This window comes from Lycium ferocissimum, chromosome 8, assembly GCF_029784015.1.
Source record: "Lycium ferocissimum isolate CSIRO_LF1 chromosome 8, AGI_CSIRO_Lferr_CH_V1, whole genome shotgun sequence".
Lineage (NCBI taxonomy): Eukaryota > Viridiplantae > Streptophyta > Magnoliopsida > Solanales > Solanaceae > Lycium > Lycium ferocissimum.
Genome location: NC_081349.1, coordinates 38,964,726 through 38,984,515, shown reverse-complemented (window position 1 = coordinate 38,984,515; position 19,790 = coordinate 38,964,726). Strand labels below are relative to the sequence as shown.

At 36.1% G+C, this 19,790-nt stretch overlaps 1 protein-coding gene across 1 annotated transcript; it reads left to right on the top strand.

Moving 5' to 3' along the window:
* The first annotated feature begins 12,030 nt into the window (after window positions 1–12,030).
* On the top strand, window positions 12,031–18,154 carry LOC132068400 (alpha-soluble NSF attachment protein-like). The gene is made up of 9 exons (XM_059461972.1): window positions 12,031–12,231; window positions 14,268–14,317; window positions 14,424–14,496; window positions 15,086–15,165; window positions 15,477–15,628; window positions 16,150–16,309; window positions 16,391–16,438; window positions 17,141–17,221; window positions 17,888–18,154. The coding sequence occupies exons 1-9, from the start codon at window positions 12,087–12,089 to the stop codon at window positions 17,966–17,968; spliced, it is 870 nt and encodes a 289-aa protein (XP_059317955.1). The 5' UTR covers window positions 12,031–12,086; the 3' UTR covers window positions 17,969–18,154.
* The last annotated feature ends 1,636 nt before the right edge of the window (window positions 18,155–19,790 follow it).

Below are 19,790 nucleotides of genomic sequence, written 5' to 3'. Positions count from 1 at the left end.
GTTTTACGATTCTTGAAAGTTTTTATGGTCAAAACAACGACTATGATTTTATGATGACAATGATGATGCTAGATATGAGAGAAATGACTAGGACGAATATGTCAAGGATACGTTCTTACCATGAATACAACGATATGAAATGTTAAGCTAATTTTTGGATAATGACTATTTTAAAGGTTTCAAAGTATATGAAATGATATGTCATGACCCCGTTTATGTTTTCCCGTGATGTTATCCTTGATTGACGCTCGCCTTATAATTGTTCCTTCAGTAGGAAGGCAGGCGATCCCGATTATCCATAATGTGATCGGAGGTTACCGACCTTACGTCATCCGAGTGGCAGCTCATAGTTTTCACTTAGGCTCTCATGCATGCTTTATTTTTACATATGATTTATTTTATGACACCGCGCGCCGTCCGATGGTTTGAGGCCGGGACACACCTTAATCGCATGATTACACCCCGACGCAAAGGAGGCCCGGACGTCGGCTTATACACGCGTTCCTATATGGACGGCCGCTATAGATCCTACGTGGTAAATGACTTACGTATATTTACATGTTTTTTTTTAAAAGCTAGTACGCATGGCATCCGCCCATTTCAAGGGGCACTCGGTGTCACATCATGGGATTACTCTTTTTATTCCATGGTTCACTTTCGTAAAGCGTTCTTTACGTACCTATATGGTCGGGCGATATCATGTCTGGCACCTATATGGTCGGCAAATTTTCCACCGCACTCTATATGGTACAACAAGAAACATAAATGTTTAGATCGTACCTACACGGTACGGGGGTTTACTTGTAGTATCTATATAGTACTCCAAAGGTAAGGTTAACTTGGAAATACCTATCATTGGTAGACAATAAAAGTTCGTCAAAGTTATATCACTCTCCTATGTCATGTTTTATGTTCCCCATTATGATTTCGTGATATTACTCATGCCTTACATACTCGACATTAGGTATCGACGCCCCCATTTCGCGGCATTGTTTCATACCGCGCAGTACAACTTAAAGTAGAAGCCATATCTAAGACATTCCGGCATGTGAGTCGTAGACTCCATTTGTACAGTGTACGAGTCGGATTTGATACGCTTCCATTTGGAGACTTTGCGCGCCGTAGTCTAGGGATACAAATGGCCCGCTAGCCGATATGTGTTTATTATACATTATGTTATAAAGCCACACACGCTTTCAAAGTTTAATTTGAGAAACGACAAAAAGATTTTGAAAATTTTACTATGTATTTTACTTTCATTTGATTTAAGAATCCAAAGAGAATATGTGAGTAATAAGAGTCCGCGGGTCGCTCGAAAGCCAAATATACGGGGTCGGTGCCCATCACACCCTTTTTTTTTTTTTTTATTCAAGATCGGGGTGTGACACATATCTCCTAGAATAAGGAGTTACGGAACCCATAACCTATGAAAATTGAAGTTCAACAGTCTTCTTCCAATGCAACTGGATCGCATTTCGTAAGTATAGAGGAAAATACGTGTTCGTACAATAAATTACGTCCCGCACTTTGGATTTTGAAAAAAATTCCAGAAAGTTGGAATCTTTTTTTTACCTCTGATGAACAGTAACCCATCCTTTGAAAGTACGGATGAACAATAACCCGTACTTCAAAGTACGGATGAACAAAGGTGGTACTTTCCCCGAAATTTTAAAAGATCCGTCGAGTGGAAAATTTTCCTAAGCCTATAACAATCTTCCAGGCTTTCCACGATTTAGGCATTCATTTTTCACCCAAAAAAAGCCCTAAATCCTCTCAAAGCTTCCATTAACTCACCATATCAACACAAATCCAAGAGAAATCAAAGATTAAACACCAAGAATCAAGAGAATCAAGTGATGCTCACTGTTGATGTAAGCCAAGAATTCTCTGGAACATGAAGTTGGGTTTTTCTCAAGTTGAAAGCATTTTCATCCAAAGTCCATTCCTCTATCACCAAAGGTGAGTTTTGTATTCATCTCATGTTATTAAGAGTATTGAGTGGTCGAATGACTTGATTAGGGAAAAAAAGTAGAATATGAGGCTCAAAATGTCGAATTAGTGATGTTCTTGAATAATTTGACTTGAATCATAATTCTTGATATGCCATGAGTATAATCATGTTGTGAATGATACTAATGATGTCGAGAAGTATTATATGAAAATGGATATGGTGTTGCATTGTAGTTATGGTTAAGGATGACTTTGAAAGGGAATTTTAAGAGTTGAATAATGTTTAACTTGAAATTAAGTTTATTGATTATGATATTAAAGTGTTGCTATCGATATTTGGGAGTTGTTTATCATATGGAGGAAGTGGTTGGAACAAAGGAAATGTCAACCCAATTTTCGTTATCTCTTAGTAATTTTAGTTTAGACTCAAATATGCTTCCAATTATCTAATTTTAGTACGAATTCTCTCAATGTAGAATCGTGAGCTCGGAGGAAGCATTTAGTCGATAAAGTTAAAGAGATGTAAAGGTATGTAAGGCTAGTCCCTTTCTTTCAAAGGCATGACTCCTATACGATGATTCCTTTATATTTCCATGACTTCCTCATATCCCAAAGTTGAAGGCTAAAGATTTCTAAAAGCTTCCTATGAGAAAGGGATAAGATATGTTCTAGGATAATGACGATGATTATGATGATTTTATTCATCGAGATTATAAAGCTTATGAAATGATGCTATAATAAGACTAATGATCCTATTGCATGATTTTCTTGATATTATTCATTGTTGATAGTCTCACCTCATAATACTAGTTCCTTCAGAGACAACGACGTTATGATTATTCCATAACATAATCAAGGTTACCGACCTTACGTCACTCCGATAATCACAGCTTTTAATTGGACTCTCACGCATGCTTATTTTTATGTATGATACCGGGCCTAGTTGGTTGTCGCGACAACACTTCGTGGGTGGCTTATGGACGATGATAGTTACACCGTTAGTTTCCCCACTTAGTGGCAAACCCAGTGCGAGATGATTACCCCGGATGCGGGCTAGTGATGATATTATGTTACGTATGTATGAAAAATGTTTTCTTAAAAGGCTAAGCATGCATGATATTCGCCCTTAAGAGACTTATCTCTTTTCCCTCATGTTTCCTTATTTTATTACATTATGGTTCATGCCTTACATACTCGGTACATTGTTTTGTCATCGACGTCCTTCCTTTTAGACGCTTGTTCATGCCGCGGTCTCAAAAGGTGCGATGGACATACACACAGGAGCTTCGGTTACAGAGCACACACCACACCCCAACTGGGCGCCACCCGCACCCGAAGGGCCGAGCGAACCAACCGTGATATCCGAACTCGTAACGTGAATTATAGCACGACAAAATGTCACCGAATAACAATTGTGTTGAAAAGTTATATCATAACAACCTAAAAGCAGAAAAAGGCCCAACAACATATATGCATAACTAGGTCCGACAAGGCCACAACCAAGAAAGACAACTAGTCGAAGGCCGGCAACGTTCCAAACACAATACCCGACACACGAAACCGATAGTCCGTAAGCGTTAAGAGCACTAATATGCATCAACCGGAGGTGACAAGGCCCCAACGCCCATAGCCATACTATATATATATATATATATATATATATATATATATATATATATATATGTACGCATCTTATTTAATGACTCACCAACTGTGGAGTGCGAACATCCCTGCCGAACTCTGGTATCCTACTGAGAAAGGTACACCAATCCGTATCATACTTGTGGGCATGATCATCACATAAAATGTGTCGCACGAAATATGTACATTATGTAGTACAAGAAGCATAAACGTAACATAAGCATAAAGAGATTTTTTAAAAAGATATAGTGACAACCCGAAACCATCGAACGAGGCCAGACCAAATTTTTCAAGACATAAATGTAAATTGATGCCCGTAAAATCATTCCTCACCGTGGAGGCATATATCATATCATATAACAATAATAAATCCTATGAGGGTGAGCTCATCATCATAACATCATCTCTCGTCTCAATCGATCAAAGGCAATCCTACGTGCCTACCCGGGTCCCGCCACAAATAGAGTTCTTAAAGAAAGAAATACATCTTGCCATTGCGAGATAATTCATAACACGAAAGAAAGAACATGTCTAGGTGCAATATAACTTTGTTGTCTACCCGCCGACTATAGCGCGGCTCGGTAATCTCTCGAAAACAAATACATATATATAAGTGCAATGAAAGACACCTCGAAGAAATATCATAAAAGTGAAATTAAAGAACTTTTCGTTATCCTCCGACTATCATTATTGTCGCTACGTTTATCATTATTTGATCATTAGGCCAAAGAAGCAAAAGTAAAAGGAAACATCTTGTTATGAATTATTCACGAAGCCAAAGTCTCTTACAAGATGATCGACACAACTTTTATCGTCGAAAGAAGTGCCATCTTACGAGAGGTTCGTCACCTGGAGCAATTGTACGAAGATAAGGATTAACTTAATTAAAGGAAGTACAATCAACTCAATCTTTGATGTGAAGAGTACCATAACTAATATCATTCTTCGTTCGATAAACAAGAGGGATACGAAATGTGAAAGGTACTTCAATACAAGCTATTCATGAAAAAAGTAAGCTTAACCATTTTATCCCACATAATCGACATAAGTTTTGAACCAAAAGTCTTTTAATTGATAGCAAAAGGAGATGTGGACCATAATTTGGTACAAGTCATAGATAAGTATGTGTCACCACTTATCATGGAACGCGATCGATCCAAGTTAGCGGAACAACTTTTCAACAAAGGTCATTTTGAAATCTAGTCATGCCACATTAAAGAGAATAAAAAGCCCTCAATATTGTCGATTGGAGTTATACACATTTCCCAAAGCTTCGAACACTTTATAACCGACTTTCCAAGATACGAACAATTCGAGATCAACTTTGAGCATATAGCCAATAAAAAATCTTCATTTAGGCATTTTATCGAGCAATTCGTAGGGACGAGTTTGTAAGCTCTTTTGTAGTGTAGTTTCTTGTAAAACACTACCAAAGACCTACTTTTATACTCTTCCTTACTACCATGATTCTATCCATACCATTATAACTCCAAACAATACAACAAACCCAACACAAATAGCTCAACAATTTAGCCATGTCCACCCATTGATTTTAACCATAACTTATTCATATGGGATTTTCCTCCATTTTCTTAGGTTTAATTACTTGTAAGGCTCAAAGAGATGAAGGGAAGGTTAAATCATACCTCAAAAGTTGAATAATACTCTGCAACTTAAGTTATTTCAAGACCTTTTTCTTCCGAAAAAATCGAAACAACGAGAAATCTACGATTCTATGATTGTCATGTGATTCCTTATTTGTAATCACTTGATTTGGGAACTTAGTTGTGATTGATGGAGAATAAATTTGGGAGAGTATATATAGGGTTTATATTGATGAAAATGAGGGCCTAAAACCTTGGGGACTTTATTTATATCACTTAAGTTGGGCCATCATCTTGTCCCGTGGCGCTTTCACCCTCGGGACGGAAATGAGATTTCTCTCTACTCGGACGTCGTATTGACAAACGGTAAAATACAATGGAAACCAGACTCGTAGACTTTCGATTTGGTAGGTGGATCACCCCATAATTCCAAGTAGATTCAGAGAAAATCTCCGAGACATTTGACCCAAATTTCAGTGAAATTTACAAACTTAACTTGCGACGCTCTTTGTCGACTTTCGTATTACAACTCGTTTGACTTTCAAACTTAACAAGAGACCATTAGACAATTCAAATACTTTATATCATTACTTGCTTAGCATGTGAACACTCCTAATCTCACCCAAAGTACAAGTTATCGTATTCCCAACTTACCGACTTTTGACGAAACTCATGCTTGATTCATTCACCCTCCAAATATTCCGCCACTTACTAATATTATTTATAGACTCTTGTAACCATTTTTATTAATAAAATAAATCCCTTTTATCCTCAACATAATTTCTTTTTGAACTTACGTCGATTAACTCATGATGCGACTTTAACGTGCGAAAATCCGAGGTGTAACACACTCCACTTCTCCGGAGTTGCCGCTTGTTGGTATATTTTTTGTGTACATATTTGGGGCATGGCGGGATCCTGTCCCGTCCTTATGATTCTAGTATTCTAGTAGAGGCTCGTAGATACATGTGTGTGGTAGTAGATGTCTCATGATCCTATTAGTGCATGTTCTGTACATCATTTTGTAGCCTTGTGGGCATATGTGTATATATATATATATATGTTTGGGAAGTAAATGAAGGCTGTCTCATAATGAGTTTTATGATGAGAACGGTGTATGTTCAAATTGAATGTGATGACAAGTGAGTTAGGTGGTGCTCGGTAGGGTAGCTCCGGGTACCCGTCATGGCCCTCTAGTCGGGTCGTGACACTTGTTGTAGGATCTATCAGAGAAGGCTTACTGTTTCATAAAGTAGATCATCTATTTGGTGTGACGAAAAATTGCATATTGATGTTGGAATGTTGGTTTTTCAGGGGATCGAGCTGGAGCAGTATATGCAAATTAGCGAGTTGTCATCTGAAGGTAAGTTTTCGATCCTCTCATAGTGACTTAGCTGATGCCTTTCCCTTCATTTTAATTTCCTACAAAACTTAAATTCTTGAACTATTTTTTCTTATCTTATCAGTTGGATAGCAAACATGAGGCTGCTAGTGCTTACGCTAATGTTGCCCGTTGCTACATGAAGACAGTTATGACAGGTTGTGTGTTGCCTTCTTGTGATTCTGTCCAATTCTTTTATGTTGCGGAATTATCTTATGTGCTCCAAAATAATATCTGTCGACGTACTTGGATAGATGTCCATTGTGCACTAGATCACGCACTAGATCGAAGCTCTTTTAGATTTCTTTTAGTAGGAACTCTTTAAAAAATGTTTTCTACAATATAGTAACGAACAAAGTTTACTCGTCCCAGAATTATGACCTATGAGTGGTTGTTCATATTGTAGTTGGTTGTACTGTTTTCCTAGTTCTATATAGTTTCTCTATCGTCCTTTACAGCTAGATAGATAATCTCCTTTATGGTTTGAGCTTATGGAAATTTCTAACAAAATGATACTAGCAGTATTTAGAGATTCCTGCAAAGATGTACAGAATGGATTGTCCCACTATTCGGAAATATAGCTGAGCACGCCCGCCCTGTGAAGACCTCTTGGTAAATGACTTGGTATAATGTATAAAATACAGAAGCAAATTTCTAGTACCATATCAGTTGATCATTTCAGGGTCATAATGTATGTCATCATCACGTCGAATTCGTTTTTTTGTTCATCAAATTTCACTTTTACTGAAAAAGAAATCTTTACGATGTTTCTCTTGCAGAGGCAATATCATGTCTAGAGCAGGCAGCAGACATGTTTCTGGACATTGGAAGTGCAAAGCTGGTAAATTTTAGTTTTCTCCGCTCTCTTTGCCTACAACAAGAAACAGAAATGTTTAGATGTTACCAACTGCTGATAATTGTACAATATAGGGTTACTTCTTAGTGGTTTTGGCTTACGTATATTCCTATCTGCCAACTTCTCAGTAATACTTGAACATCACCATTAATCATTGCTCTACATAGCAGAAAAAGTTCGTCAAAGTTTTTCCTTTTCTCTAGCATTTTATAAGGCAATGAACTCCGTTTGTGCTCCATTATGAGATTGGGCGCAGGTTTTATAAACCACATAGAAGTAGTTGCATTTCAGGATTGATTGATGTTGCAGTTAACCTTCAGGCATTGTCTAAGTATATTGGTATGGAACTTAAATGCAGAATTTATACATATCTAATGACTATACATGTTACATGTAGTAACTGGTCACACCTTTGGCAGTTCATGTTATGTACTTCTATTTGATAGTGCCAGTCCCAAGCGACTAAATTAAAGAAATTAATTCTTTCGTCGATTTGGATATTTCAGAATGTATACTTTCTAGGGATAGTTTTCTTATATCGGTTATACAAGGGAAATGGGATTTTCGTACTTCATTGGCTCAATCAACCTAAACACACATGGCTATTCTTTTTTTTTTTTTTTGGATTGTTCATCGCAATACTTATGTTATGCCTTTTCTATTGGTTTTTTTTTTTCCCACTTAACAGGATGCATGGAGTACAAAACTTCTCCTGAGAGTGAAGAAAGCGCTGAAGGTGAAGAAGCTAAAGGAAGATGATCTTCCTCTTTTTTTTTTTTTAATTCAACATAGGATATTTATTCATCTTCAGCAAAAACTTGTACATGAGAGGATAGGGAGCTGTTAAAACAAAAGGTCCTTCCTCAGAAAGAAGATTTTGAACCTATCTTAAGATCAGGAAGATGAGGTAAATGCTACTCTGAAAGGAACACCCTATACATCTTGTGTTCCTTCAAAAACTATGTACAATCTAGGTGGATCATATGCAAGCATAGCAGGTCTCCTTTTTCTAATCCTAAAGAAGCAAATTTGCCATCTATCAGCATTGAGAAGCCCTTTAATTTCTCTCGGTAAGCTATTTGAAGGCGGTGAGGATCTTCAGTTGGTTTAGCTTGTGGTCCATAAAGGTCATTCTGTAGCAGTGATTGGTACCGATCTGAGGGAAGTTGATAAGTAATTTAATCTCCTTAACAGTCTCAACAATCTTCCAAGGTGTTGATCATTGTTGCATTCATGTTGTAACTATTTTCTTTACACCATTTCAATCCAAAAAGTAGAGCACAAGCTTCTGTCCAGTTGCTATTTCCATTACCAAGAGGCAGGGAGAAAGCCATGATTAATCTACCCATATCATCTCTCACAACACCTCCAGCACTACACATATCATTAATGCAGGAGCCATCTGTGTTCAATTTGACATAAAGGATGGGATGTCTGGTCCACATGACCATTATGGAGCAGGCATCAGTCGACAAGTTGAATAGCATGTTCCTGAGGTTGATAATCTCAAACTTGATGCCCATTGAACAAAAAAAACCCAAATGAAAGTGGAAAATCACACTTAGCTTCAACCATCATACTTGAACTTAGCATAAAAATATAACAACAACAAAAACATACCCAGTGTAATCTCACAAGTGGAGTCTGGGGAGGGTAGAGTGTACGCATACCTTACCCTTACCATGGGAGGCAGAAAGGTTGTTTCCGATGGACTCTTGGCTCAAAGAAAAGCAAATCATTAGCACAAAAATTATAATTTTTACATAATTATGGTGTAAGTACGCTCGTGCATCCCCTCGAACATACAAATACATTTTCACACTTACTTCAATAAAACTGAAATCATGCTTTCATTCAAAAGCCTTAAAGTAAATTAAGTCTAACCCACCTCGTCCTGAGCTCAACCTTTCCACTATTTCAAACCACGTCAAGTGCGTCCAACAACAATCTCAACAATGCTCGATGAATCAGCTCAAACTCAATCTACATAATTGCAATCTATTTTCATTAATTCATAAGAAATCTAACTCAACTCAATTCAAGTTTATAAAGTGGCCACGAACCTTTCAAAACTCAAATTCTTCACTTTCAACATAATTCACTCCATAATTCTCTTCATTATTGTTTATCCATTCATTTGAGTCATTAATATCATTAACAAACTCATTTCTAAATTTTGGAAACACTATCCACCGTCTTCTCCTTTTTTTTCCTTTAATTTTCACTTCAAAAACACCAGATTTCTAGAGTTTGCTCAACAATATAACTAAATCACGTTTTTAATCAATACATACATCATCATCTACGAGTGTATTTATAAACGAACAACAAGGTTTGTGTAGTGGGCTATCTCTTGTAGACCAATCTTGAAAAATCACTTCAGTGCTTTTTGAATTCTTGAAGATTTGATGAAAAATCTAGTGATTTGCATGTAAAAAATATGTTAGATTCCATGCATATTGAGTATAATCAACTCAAAACAAAATCAATAGCTTAAAATGGTTTGATTCCATTTGGGCTTAAAATCGCCTCTTAGGATTCAAGAACCCTTCCCCTCTTAATAAAATGAGCATTTTGTTCTAAAGTTACTGATTTTTTTTTTCCAGGATATGTGCGTCATATCTCTCGCGTCGCACGCCCATGAGGCGGGAAGAGACAACTTTACTATCTTTTGGTAAAATGATCATAACCTTTGTACAGAACTCGGATTGATGAACATTTTGAACTTTTAAACTCAAAAGGCTACAATTTACATTCAGGAATCTTGGCTAAATGCTTTATTTATCGGAAGATATAATCTTTCAAAGTTAGGTCATGTATTACCTTGAACGTTTTCTTCTACTAACATTTCCAACTTTGATTTTTAGTTTCTTCAGCCATTTATGATTTCTAAGTTATATTCTTGATTTTTATTACTGAATTGACAATTTACTACCACCCTTTCCCATGTCGAGTTTGATGATCGTAATGATTTGGAGCAACTCCTACCATTGGTTCCATAAATCAATATTCTTAATAACTAGTTATTTTTTAATATCATTCTTTTACACGATACAGGAATCTCTTCACATCGAGCATGAGTCTCTTTTTTTGGGGAAAATTTAAAATGATGGGTCTTTTATTATAAAGTATAAATTTATGGGTCAAATTTTACATTTTAAAAAAATGAAATCATAACTTGGAATTTGAAATCCTACTTTTTAGAGAATTTGAGATTTGAAATTGAAGTTTAAATTTTGTACTAGTCTCATAACAAACACCGTACCAAACAAGTAATTAATTGCACAGTTTTCCCTTTAAATGGATTGATCTTTAATTTTCGTCCTTCAAATGGGTTGGTCTTTAAGTTTTTCCCCTCAAAATCGAACTTATGCCTATAGGGGCATAAATTCTTTAAGGGTGTTGGCATAACTTGTGCATATTATGATACGTAACTTATGTCCATATAGGCAGAAGCAGAAGGTTGATTTTGAAGGGAAAAAAAATAAAGACCAAAGACAAAATAGGGACAAGAGTGCAAATGACCCGTATTAAATAGCAGTCCCGAGCAATTTCTTGAAAACACTACAAGAAAGTACATAACTGGCAGCAAAAATAATAGAATTGGCAATATTCAATATTTGGCAATAACTTAGTTTTATTGTTAGTATATATGATGAATCTTTTAAAAATGAACTTTTTTTGTTATCAAATAATTTAATTTTGTTGCCATATTATTGCCTATTGTTGCAAAAAGTACTTTTGGTAACAACAAAAACGTTTTTGCACGTCATTGCAATAATAACTGTTGGGAAAAGTTTATGCAACAACAAAAAAAATATATATATTGTTGCCAAAAGTATTTTTTGCAACAATAGTCTATCTATGACAATAAAAAAAAAAAATTGTTGGCAAATATCTTTTTTCTTGTAGTGAAATTTACACTTCCAGTTCCAAAACTTCCAAGCCATTTTTTTTTTTTTTTTTTTTTTTGCCTGTCCTTCAGCACTTTCTTTAATTTTGTCTCCGTATTTGTGATCTTTAATTTTTATCCCTACTTCTCATTTATTGAAACTTTGTGGGTTAAAGATTCTGGTTCGAACCCCAAGAGGGGCAAAAAAAAAAAAAATCGCAAGATAGAACTTTGTTGCAAATTATGTCTATTCGGGTTTGTTAGTCTCAAGGCCTAACTTTTGTAGAATCCTATGAGGGGTAAAAGGCATAACTTCTATATAGAAACTATGTTGTACGCATAACTTTATCATCAATAACATAAAATCCTATAAAACTTTGCGCTATTTTTTTTTTTCAAAAACAGCTCACAACAATCTACATATGCTAGGCCTTACTTCTGTCCGAATAGGCACAATTTGCTATGAAATTCAGCCTTATAAATTTTTATTTATTATTCTCTACTTGTGTTCGAACTCAGAATCTGAAAGATATTTTCCATCACTTAAACGGTAGAAGACCAACTCCACGCAAAATAGAACATTTGTGCGAATGAGCCCTTCCAAGCCCAACGAAAAGTAGACAACAAGGTTTGACAAAAGTCAAGGTCCCCTCATTTAAAAATCAACTCCCAATACATCTCACCCACCTTACTTTGATTCTTTCTTTCTTCTTTCCATTACAGAATCCTCTTCAACTAAAGCAAACAAAAAACACAAAAACAATGGGGGATCAGATGGCAAGAGGAGAAGAATTCCTTAAAAAAGCTGAGAAAAAACTTAACGGTTGGGGACTGTTTGGCTCCAAATACGATGATGCTTCAGATTTATTCGATAAAGCTGCTAATTGCTTTAAACTCTCTAAATCATGTTAGTTCATTTTCACCTACACAATTCTTCAATATTTTACTCATTAACTCTGATTGTTTTATTAAATTGATTTCTGGTGTTACTATTATTCATGAAATAAAATTCTTTTCCTTTTGACTCATCAACTTCAATATTGTACTGATTAATTGTAATCTTTTTTTTTTTAATTTTTTTTTTGAATTACTTTTTAATCGATGACTGGTGTTAGTTTACGAACATAAATTGTTAATATTTAATTACTAATAGTTAAAATTGCTTCTTCTTTGAATCATCAACTCCAGTATTGTAGTGATTAACTGTGATTTCATTTTTTATGATTGTTGTTTAATCGATTACTGGTGTTAGTTTCTGTTTTTCTTTTTTTTTTAATCGAGTAGTATATTATTTTTTATTTTTAAGCTTTCTAATTAGAACTGACTAAGAATGCTTATTTTAGAATTTTTGAGGACTGCAATATCCTGATAATTTTTCAATAAATTGTTACTCCTATCATTATGCGGATTATCGGTCTGTTCTTTGAGCCGAGGGTCTACCGGAAACAGCCTCTCTACCCCACAAAGGTAGGGGTAAGGTCTGCGTACATCTTACCCTCCCAAGACCCCACTTGTGGGATTACACTGCATAATTACTTGTCGTATGCGTTTAAATTATGAGTAAAGTGGCTGTGGGGGAAATTGGTCCAATAGTAAGTTCCTAAGTTGTGCTGTACATATTCTCATTTTTGGTAATGAAATAAGTTACTTCCTCCGGATAAAAAAAAGAGTCCACTTAGCCTTTTTTTTTCTTGGATCAAAAAAAGAGTCCACTTTGCAAATCAAGAAAGAATTAACCTTGTTTTTCCATATTTGCCCCTATTAAGTGTTATATGATCAAATCCCAATGCCTATTTAATTAGGGGTAGTTTAGTCAAATTACCTATTTTTGTCTAGGAGTTAGTATTTTCTTAAGGGGTGTGCAAATGACTAAGTGGACTCTTTTTTTGATCTGGAGGGAGTAGTTACCAAAAAAATTATGAGTAAAAAAACAAAAAAAAAAAAAAAGCCAGTAACTTTTTGTAAGATCTATCTATACTTCTATAGTGAAACTTTTGCTAGGATTTTCACTCTGATTTTGTTCTAGGCTTTCATCGTTACGTTGTTGTTTGATCAACAGTAGTAGATTCTTTGTTTTTGGAAACAAAGTTCTATTATTTAATTTCACTTGATTCAGATACTTGTGTTAGTATTTATGAATATTTCAATACTCTGAAAGGTTACTTTGATTTGAGTACGAGTATAGTCAGTAAAAGGTATAGTAGCATTTTGCTGCACTTTTTCTTTTGGTGAATATTTGGGAAGAATAGCAGTTAGAGGACTTTCTCAATTTTCTGATGACTGGCATACTGTACATATATGGAAAATAATTTACTGGGAAGCTTTTGTCATACTTTCGACGTGCTACTACCATTCACTGAGTCAACTATATTTGTAAGTTAATGCGCAGGTAGTTTGATGTTTTCATTATCATCTGATTTATCTATGTGCTTTTTGAAGTCCGCGAATTGTCGCTGAAAATGGAAGAAAAGATATTTCTGAATAGTTTCTTGTATAAGATGGACATCCATTTGTTTGATAGTGGAAAAAACTGAAAGAACATAATATAGCAAGGTCTAAGATTTTTGTAGAATCCTTAGTAGTAGTAGATCGTCTATATGGCATGACAAAAAACTGCATATCAATCTTGGAATGTTGGTCTTTCAGGGGATTGGAAGCAGTAGTAGTAGTAGTAGTAGTAGTAGTAGTTGTTGTTGTTCTTGTAGGATCTATCGGAGAAGGCTTTCTGTTTCGTAAAGTAGATCATCTATATGGTATGGTGATAAACTGCATATCAATCTTGGAATGTTGGTCTTTCAGGGGATCGAAAGCAGTAGTACTAGTAGTAGTAGTAGTTGTTGTTCTTGTAGGATCTATGGGAGAAGGCTTTCTGTTTCATAAAGTAGATCATCTATATGGTATGGCGAAAAACTGCATATCAATCTTGGAATATTGGTGTTTCAGGGGATCGAGCTGGAGCAGTATATGTCAAATTAGCAAGTTGTCATCTGAAGGTAAGTTTTTGATCCTCTCAAAATGACTTGTCTATATCTGGTACCTTTCCCTTTTATATTTCCTACAAAACTTAAATACTTGAACTATTTTTTCTTATCTTATCAGTTGGACAGCAAACATGAGGCTGCTGGTGCTTACGCTAATGCTGCTCATTGCTACAAGAAGACAAATACGAGAGGTTGTGTGTTGCCATCTTGTGCTTCCGTCCAATTCTTTTATATCGCGGAATGTCTTATGTGCTCCAAAATAATGTGTCGAATCCTTGGATATATGTCCATTGTGCAGTAAATTGAAGCTCTTTTAGAGTTCTTTCAGTAGGAACTCTTTAAAAGATATTTTGTACAATGCACTGATGAATAAAGTGCACTTGTCCCAGAGTGGTTGTTCATATTGTAGTTGGTTGTACTGCTTTACTATTTCTATATAGTTTCTCTATCGTCCTTTAGCAGTTGGATAATCTCTTTATGGGTGAGCTTATGGCAATTGCTAACAACATTATACTAGCAATATTTAAATGTTTCCAGTAAAGACGTACAAAGAATGCATTGTCCCAGTATTCAGGAATATAGCTGAGCACGCTGGCCCTGTATAGACTCTTGTTAAGTGACTTGGTATAATGTATAAAATATAGAAGCAAAATTCTAGTACCATATCAGTTGATCATTTCAGGGTCATATTATATGTAATCTTCACGCTGAATTCATTTTTTCATTCATCAGATTTCACTTTTATTGAAAAAAAAGCTCTTTACATTGTATCTCTTGCAGAGGCAATATCATGTCTAGAGCAGGCAGTACACATGTTTCTGGACATTGGAAGGTTAAATATGTCTGCAAGATATTACAAGGTACAACTATATTGTCTGTGAGAAACCGGATGTGCTCTTTGATGTTTTCAATAGCAGTACTGTCAACTTTGTGCTTGGTCAAAATTCTTTTCTAGTTTATGGTCCGGTTTTGGTAAATTTTATGCTTAGCCTCTTCAAGTTATGTAGCAATTTAAACTTTTATACCATCAAGTTAGGTAAGTGACTGTCTAATGTAGTACATGGCAGTCCTGTTTCATTAAAATGATCCTAGACTTGAGTTCAGTTAATTGGAGTGTATCTTGGCAGCTTTGTTGCATTTGAAAGATACATAATGAATCTGCTGTGTCCAGGAAATTGCTGAATTATATGAACAAGAGCAAAATTTGGAGCAGGCTATCATTTACTATGAGAAAGCTGCTGATCTTTTCCAGAGTGAGGATGTAACAACATCTGCAAATCAGTGCAAGCAAAAAATTGCAGAATTCTCTGCTAAAGTAGAAAAGTAAGATTCTTTGTCTTGAAATAGTAATACAGTTTTTCTAGAGAAGAATAATTGTGGCAATTGCAAATTCATTGCTGAACATGGAACTGTTGACACAGTTGAAGACGAAAGCAACTTGTAAAAAAATTGGACCTAGAAACTGCAAGAGGAAATTCCTCTGAGAACAATTTCTGGGTAATATAGGAGGTCCGAATTTGATGCTAAGCTTCCCTCTTTATCTTGCATATTTCTCCGTGGAATTGTTGAATTCTATCCTTGTCTCTTGGTGTACTGGTGCAGTAAATCTAGTATACGGGTTGAGAAAAAGAGAATATATAAAGGGAGTCAAAACCAATACTTAGGAAAAGACGTCAATTCCAAACTAAGAGTAGAAATGTTCATTAAGTGCCATTTTAAAAGCGCTGAGAACTTAATAAGTTATAAATGTTAATAAGCTAATGTTCAACTTTGCTCCATATGTAAGAATAACTGAAGTTTTGCATTATAAAAGGATAACCTAACATTCAGTATTTGTCACCCAGATATCAAAGAGCAATTGATATTTTTGAGGAGATAGCAAGACACTCCATAAAAAACAACTTGTTGAAGTATGGAGTGAGAGGGCATCTTCTGAATGCTGGTATTTGCCAACTTTGTAGAGGTGATGTTGTTGCAATTAACAACGCATTGGAGAAATATCAGGTAGAGTGTTCTTCTTGTCAAGCCTCTATGATTTCAACGGGACATGATATGTGTAAGTAAATAATGCATCTTAACTTGCAGGACCTGGATCCAACATTTTCTGGGACACGCGAGTGCAAGTTGCTAGTGGTATGTCATAGCTTGTATTAGCTCAAGCATACGAGTTCTTTTGTCTTGATCCCTTCTCTATCTCCTTTGAACAAGTTTTCCTGCCTTATCTGTGGATATAGCAAAGTATATACTGTATCAAGTATGGAAATTGTTAAGAATTTATCCAAAATATAAAAATTGTTAACTTTAAAGTGGTTGATCTGTAACTGAAATGCAGTGCTTAATGCAGACAGGGGAAATGTATATATGGGGATGAATTACCAGGACACAAAACAGAGTTTCATGTGCGGGTTGACTTGTGTGTGATCTTTCTGTTACTCTTTTTATGAGACATAAAATTTGCACAGGTATTCATTGGTTATGTCTGGGTAGGGGTAAACTGATGTCTTTGATGAAAGTGAAGATATTAACAACATATTGGTAGATGGTGGGTTTTGTGAAAAATAAGATATATATCGATGTAGTATTATTAAATTAAACAAAACTATTGAATAATCGAATTCAGAGGAAATTGACTGCAAAAGTGATTTCCTTGGGACATAAGCACAATGCTTGCTAACCAACATAGCAACTAATATGATGAACCATCAATTTGAGTATGCGAGAGCCAGAGAAATTGTGTTTGAGTTGCTTGATAGCATAGTTATTCTTTCAGGATCATTGTGTGTTCCAAATATGATAATGTAGAATAAATTTGGGAGAATACTTTTGCAATGACAGGATTTGACAGCTGCTATTGACGAGGAAGATGTTCCAAAGTTTACTGGTTGTCTCAGGGAATATGATAGCATGACAAAGCTGGTATTTAGTTTTCTCCACTCTTTGCCTACAAGAAGAAACATAAATTTTTAGATGTTACCAACTGCTGATAATTGTACAGTTTAGTGTTACTTCTTTGTGGTTTTGGCTTACGTATATTCCTATCTGCAACTCCTCATAACACCGGATCATCACCATCAATCCTGGCTCTACATAGCAGAAAAGTTACTCGGAGTTTTTTCTTTTCTCTAGTATTTTATTAGCGATGATCTCCATTTGTGCTCCATTATGAGATAGGGGTGCAGGTTTTATGAACTACTGAGAAGTAGTTGCATTTCATGATTGATTGATGTTGCAGTTAAACCTTACAGTCATTTTCTAAATATATTGGCATGGGAACTTAAATGCAGAATTGTACATACAGATGTATATGTAGTAACTAGTAACACCTTTGGCAGTTCATCTTATGTACTTCTATTTGAATAGTGCCAGTCCCAAGCGACTAAATTAAAGAAAGGAATCCTTTGTTTATCTGGATATTTCAGAATGTTTACTTTATACAGTAGTTTTCGTTTTCATTTATCCAAGTGAATGGGAATTTCGTACTTCATTGGCTCAATCAACCTAAACATGTTTGGCTATAGTTTTTTTCATTGTTCATCCCAATACTTATGCTTTTTCTGTCGGCATATTCTTTTCACTTAACAGGATGAATGGAGGACAACACTTCTTCTCAGAGTGAAGGAAGCGTTGAAGGCGAAGGAGCTAGAGGAAGATGATCTTACTTAAATTGTTCATATCTGAGACTGGCTGTAAATTGCATTGCTTATGATGCCAATTATTTATACTTGGTGATTGTTTCTTATCATGCTACTTGGGTTTTACATTTCATTCTATACTGATTGAGTTTGACTACCAAATTAAGTTCGTCTACCAGCAATGTTTTAGCCTGATTGTCAGTATTGATGGTTTCACGCATAGAGTTATTTTGTTGAATTCCCCATCAAAAGTGTTAGTCTATGTTGATTGAGTTTTGATAACCAAATTCAGAGGCAAAACAACTTTCCAGATATCGTTACCGGGAGAGAGGAGAACCTACCGTTGGTGAGTTCAGAATAAGTATGATCTCATTATATTAGCACATATATACATAGTTCGAGATCAAAGGATTCTTCGCTAAAAAATCAGATTTCTGTATTTCTCTCTCCTCTCTTTTTCTCTCTCCTCTCCTAGTAACGGTAAGTTACCCCCCGAAATTCCCCACCCACCCCCCCCCCCCCAACGGGCTATCCCAACCGGCGGCCGATCACTCGTGTTATTATGAATATCTCTTTCTCTCTCTCTGTTCTCTCTTTTCTCTCCTTCCTCGGTATGTTGTTTTTTGTCAAAATCTCTCTCTCTTTTGCAATACAGTGATTTTCGAGGACTTTCAATTGATGACTGGCATGTTCGGTTCATGAACGCTACTTGTTTCAACTATATTTCTCGGTGGCGAAATGCGGGTTTTATTTTACTTGGAGTTGGTACCTCTATAGCCCATTCTGTCATTTAGCCTTACAAATTTTGCCTTATAAATTTTGCAGTTTCTTGCCTAATTGAATACCTATTTCTTTGATAGTGATAGACTATTACTAACTTGTGCTAAGATTATTGATCCTTCGTTTGTCTTAGATTAACCTTTCACTAGCGGTATATTTGCTTTCAGGGGATTTGGTGAGGGATAGTAGTAGTAAGGTCATGTTCTTGGTTGGGATCGGGGACTAGGGTTGGGGGGGCTAAGGGAGTTGGGAAATTGCACTGGTATCGGGGACTTTATCGGGAAAGTCCATTGAGTTAGTTAAGATTCTTAAAAAGAGGAGGATTAATATAGTTTTGTCCAGACTAAATGGGTAGGACCTAAAGCTAAGGATGTGGATGAGGCTGCGTTCTCGGGCAAGTCGAGGTATAGGAATGGGGTAGGGATCTTAGTAGATAAGCTTAGAGATCGAGGAGGATTAACGACGGGATGATGGCGATTAAGTTAGTCGTTGGAGGATTCACCTTGAACATTATTGTGCCTACGCGTCACAAGTGGGTTTGGACGAGGAGGTAAAAGGCGCTTTTGGGAGGACTTGGACGAAGTGGTGGTAAGTATACCGCCTTACTATTTCTATAGTTATTCATAGGAGGAGATTTCAATGGGCACATTGGGTTCCGAACATTATGACGAGGTGCGTGGAGGATTTGGCAGTAAAGGACGGGAATGGTGGAGGAGTCTCACTATTCAGATTTCTCAAAAGCTTTTGGATTGGTGGTAGCCAACTCGTGTTTCGAAGAAGGAGGAGCACTTGGTAACCTTTCGTAGACGCAATAGACTTTTTGCTTCTTAGAAAAGATGATAAAGGCCTCAGCAGGTACCATCATGTCATACCGAGCAGAATCTTACGACTGACATAAGTTTCTGGATGGTTGAGGTAAGAAGGAAGAAGAAGAAACTATATTGTGGATGACCGAAATCGAGGATTAGGTGGGGAGTTTGACTCATTGTCAACCCTTTGTGAGGGAGAAGTTGATGGCTATGGGGCGTGGGTTAGTAGGGGGGATGCGAGCGATGTGGGATGTATATTCATCA

Excerpts from the sequence above, each read along its gene's own strand:
- LOC132068400 (XM_059461972.1), top strand. The coding sequence starts at position 12,087 with ATGGGGGATCAGATGGCAAGAGGAGAAGAATTCCTTAAAAAAGCTGAG. Across the intron at positions 14,497-15,085 it reads CAAGAAGACAAATACGAGAG|AGGCAATATCATGTCTAGAG; the intron begins GTTGTGTGTTGC and ends TATCTCTTGCAG. Across the intron at positions 15,629-16,149 it reads TTCTCTGCTAAAGTAGAAAA|ATATCAAAGAGCAATTGATA; the intron begins GTAAGATTCTTT and ends TTTGTCACCCAG.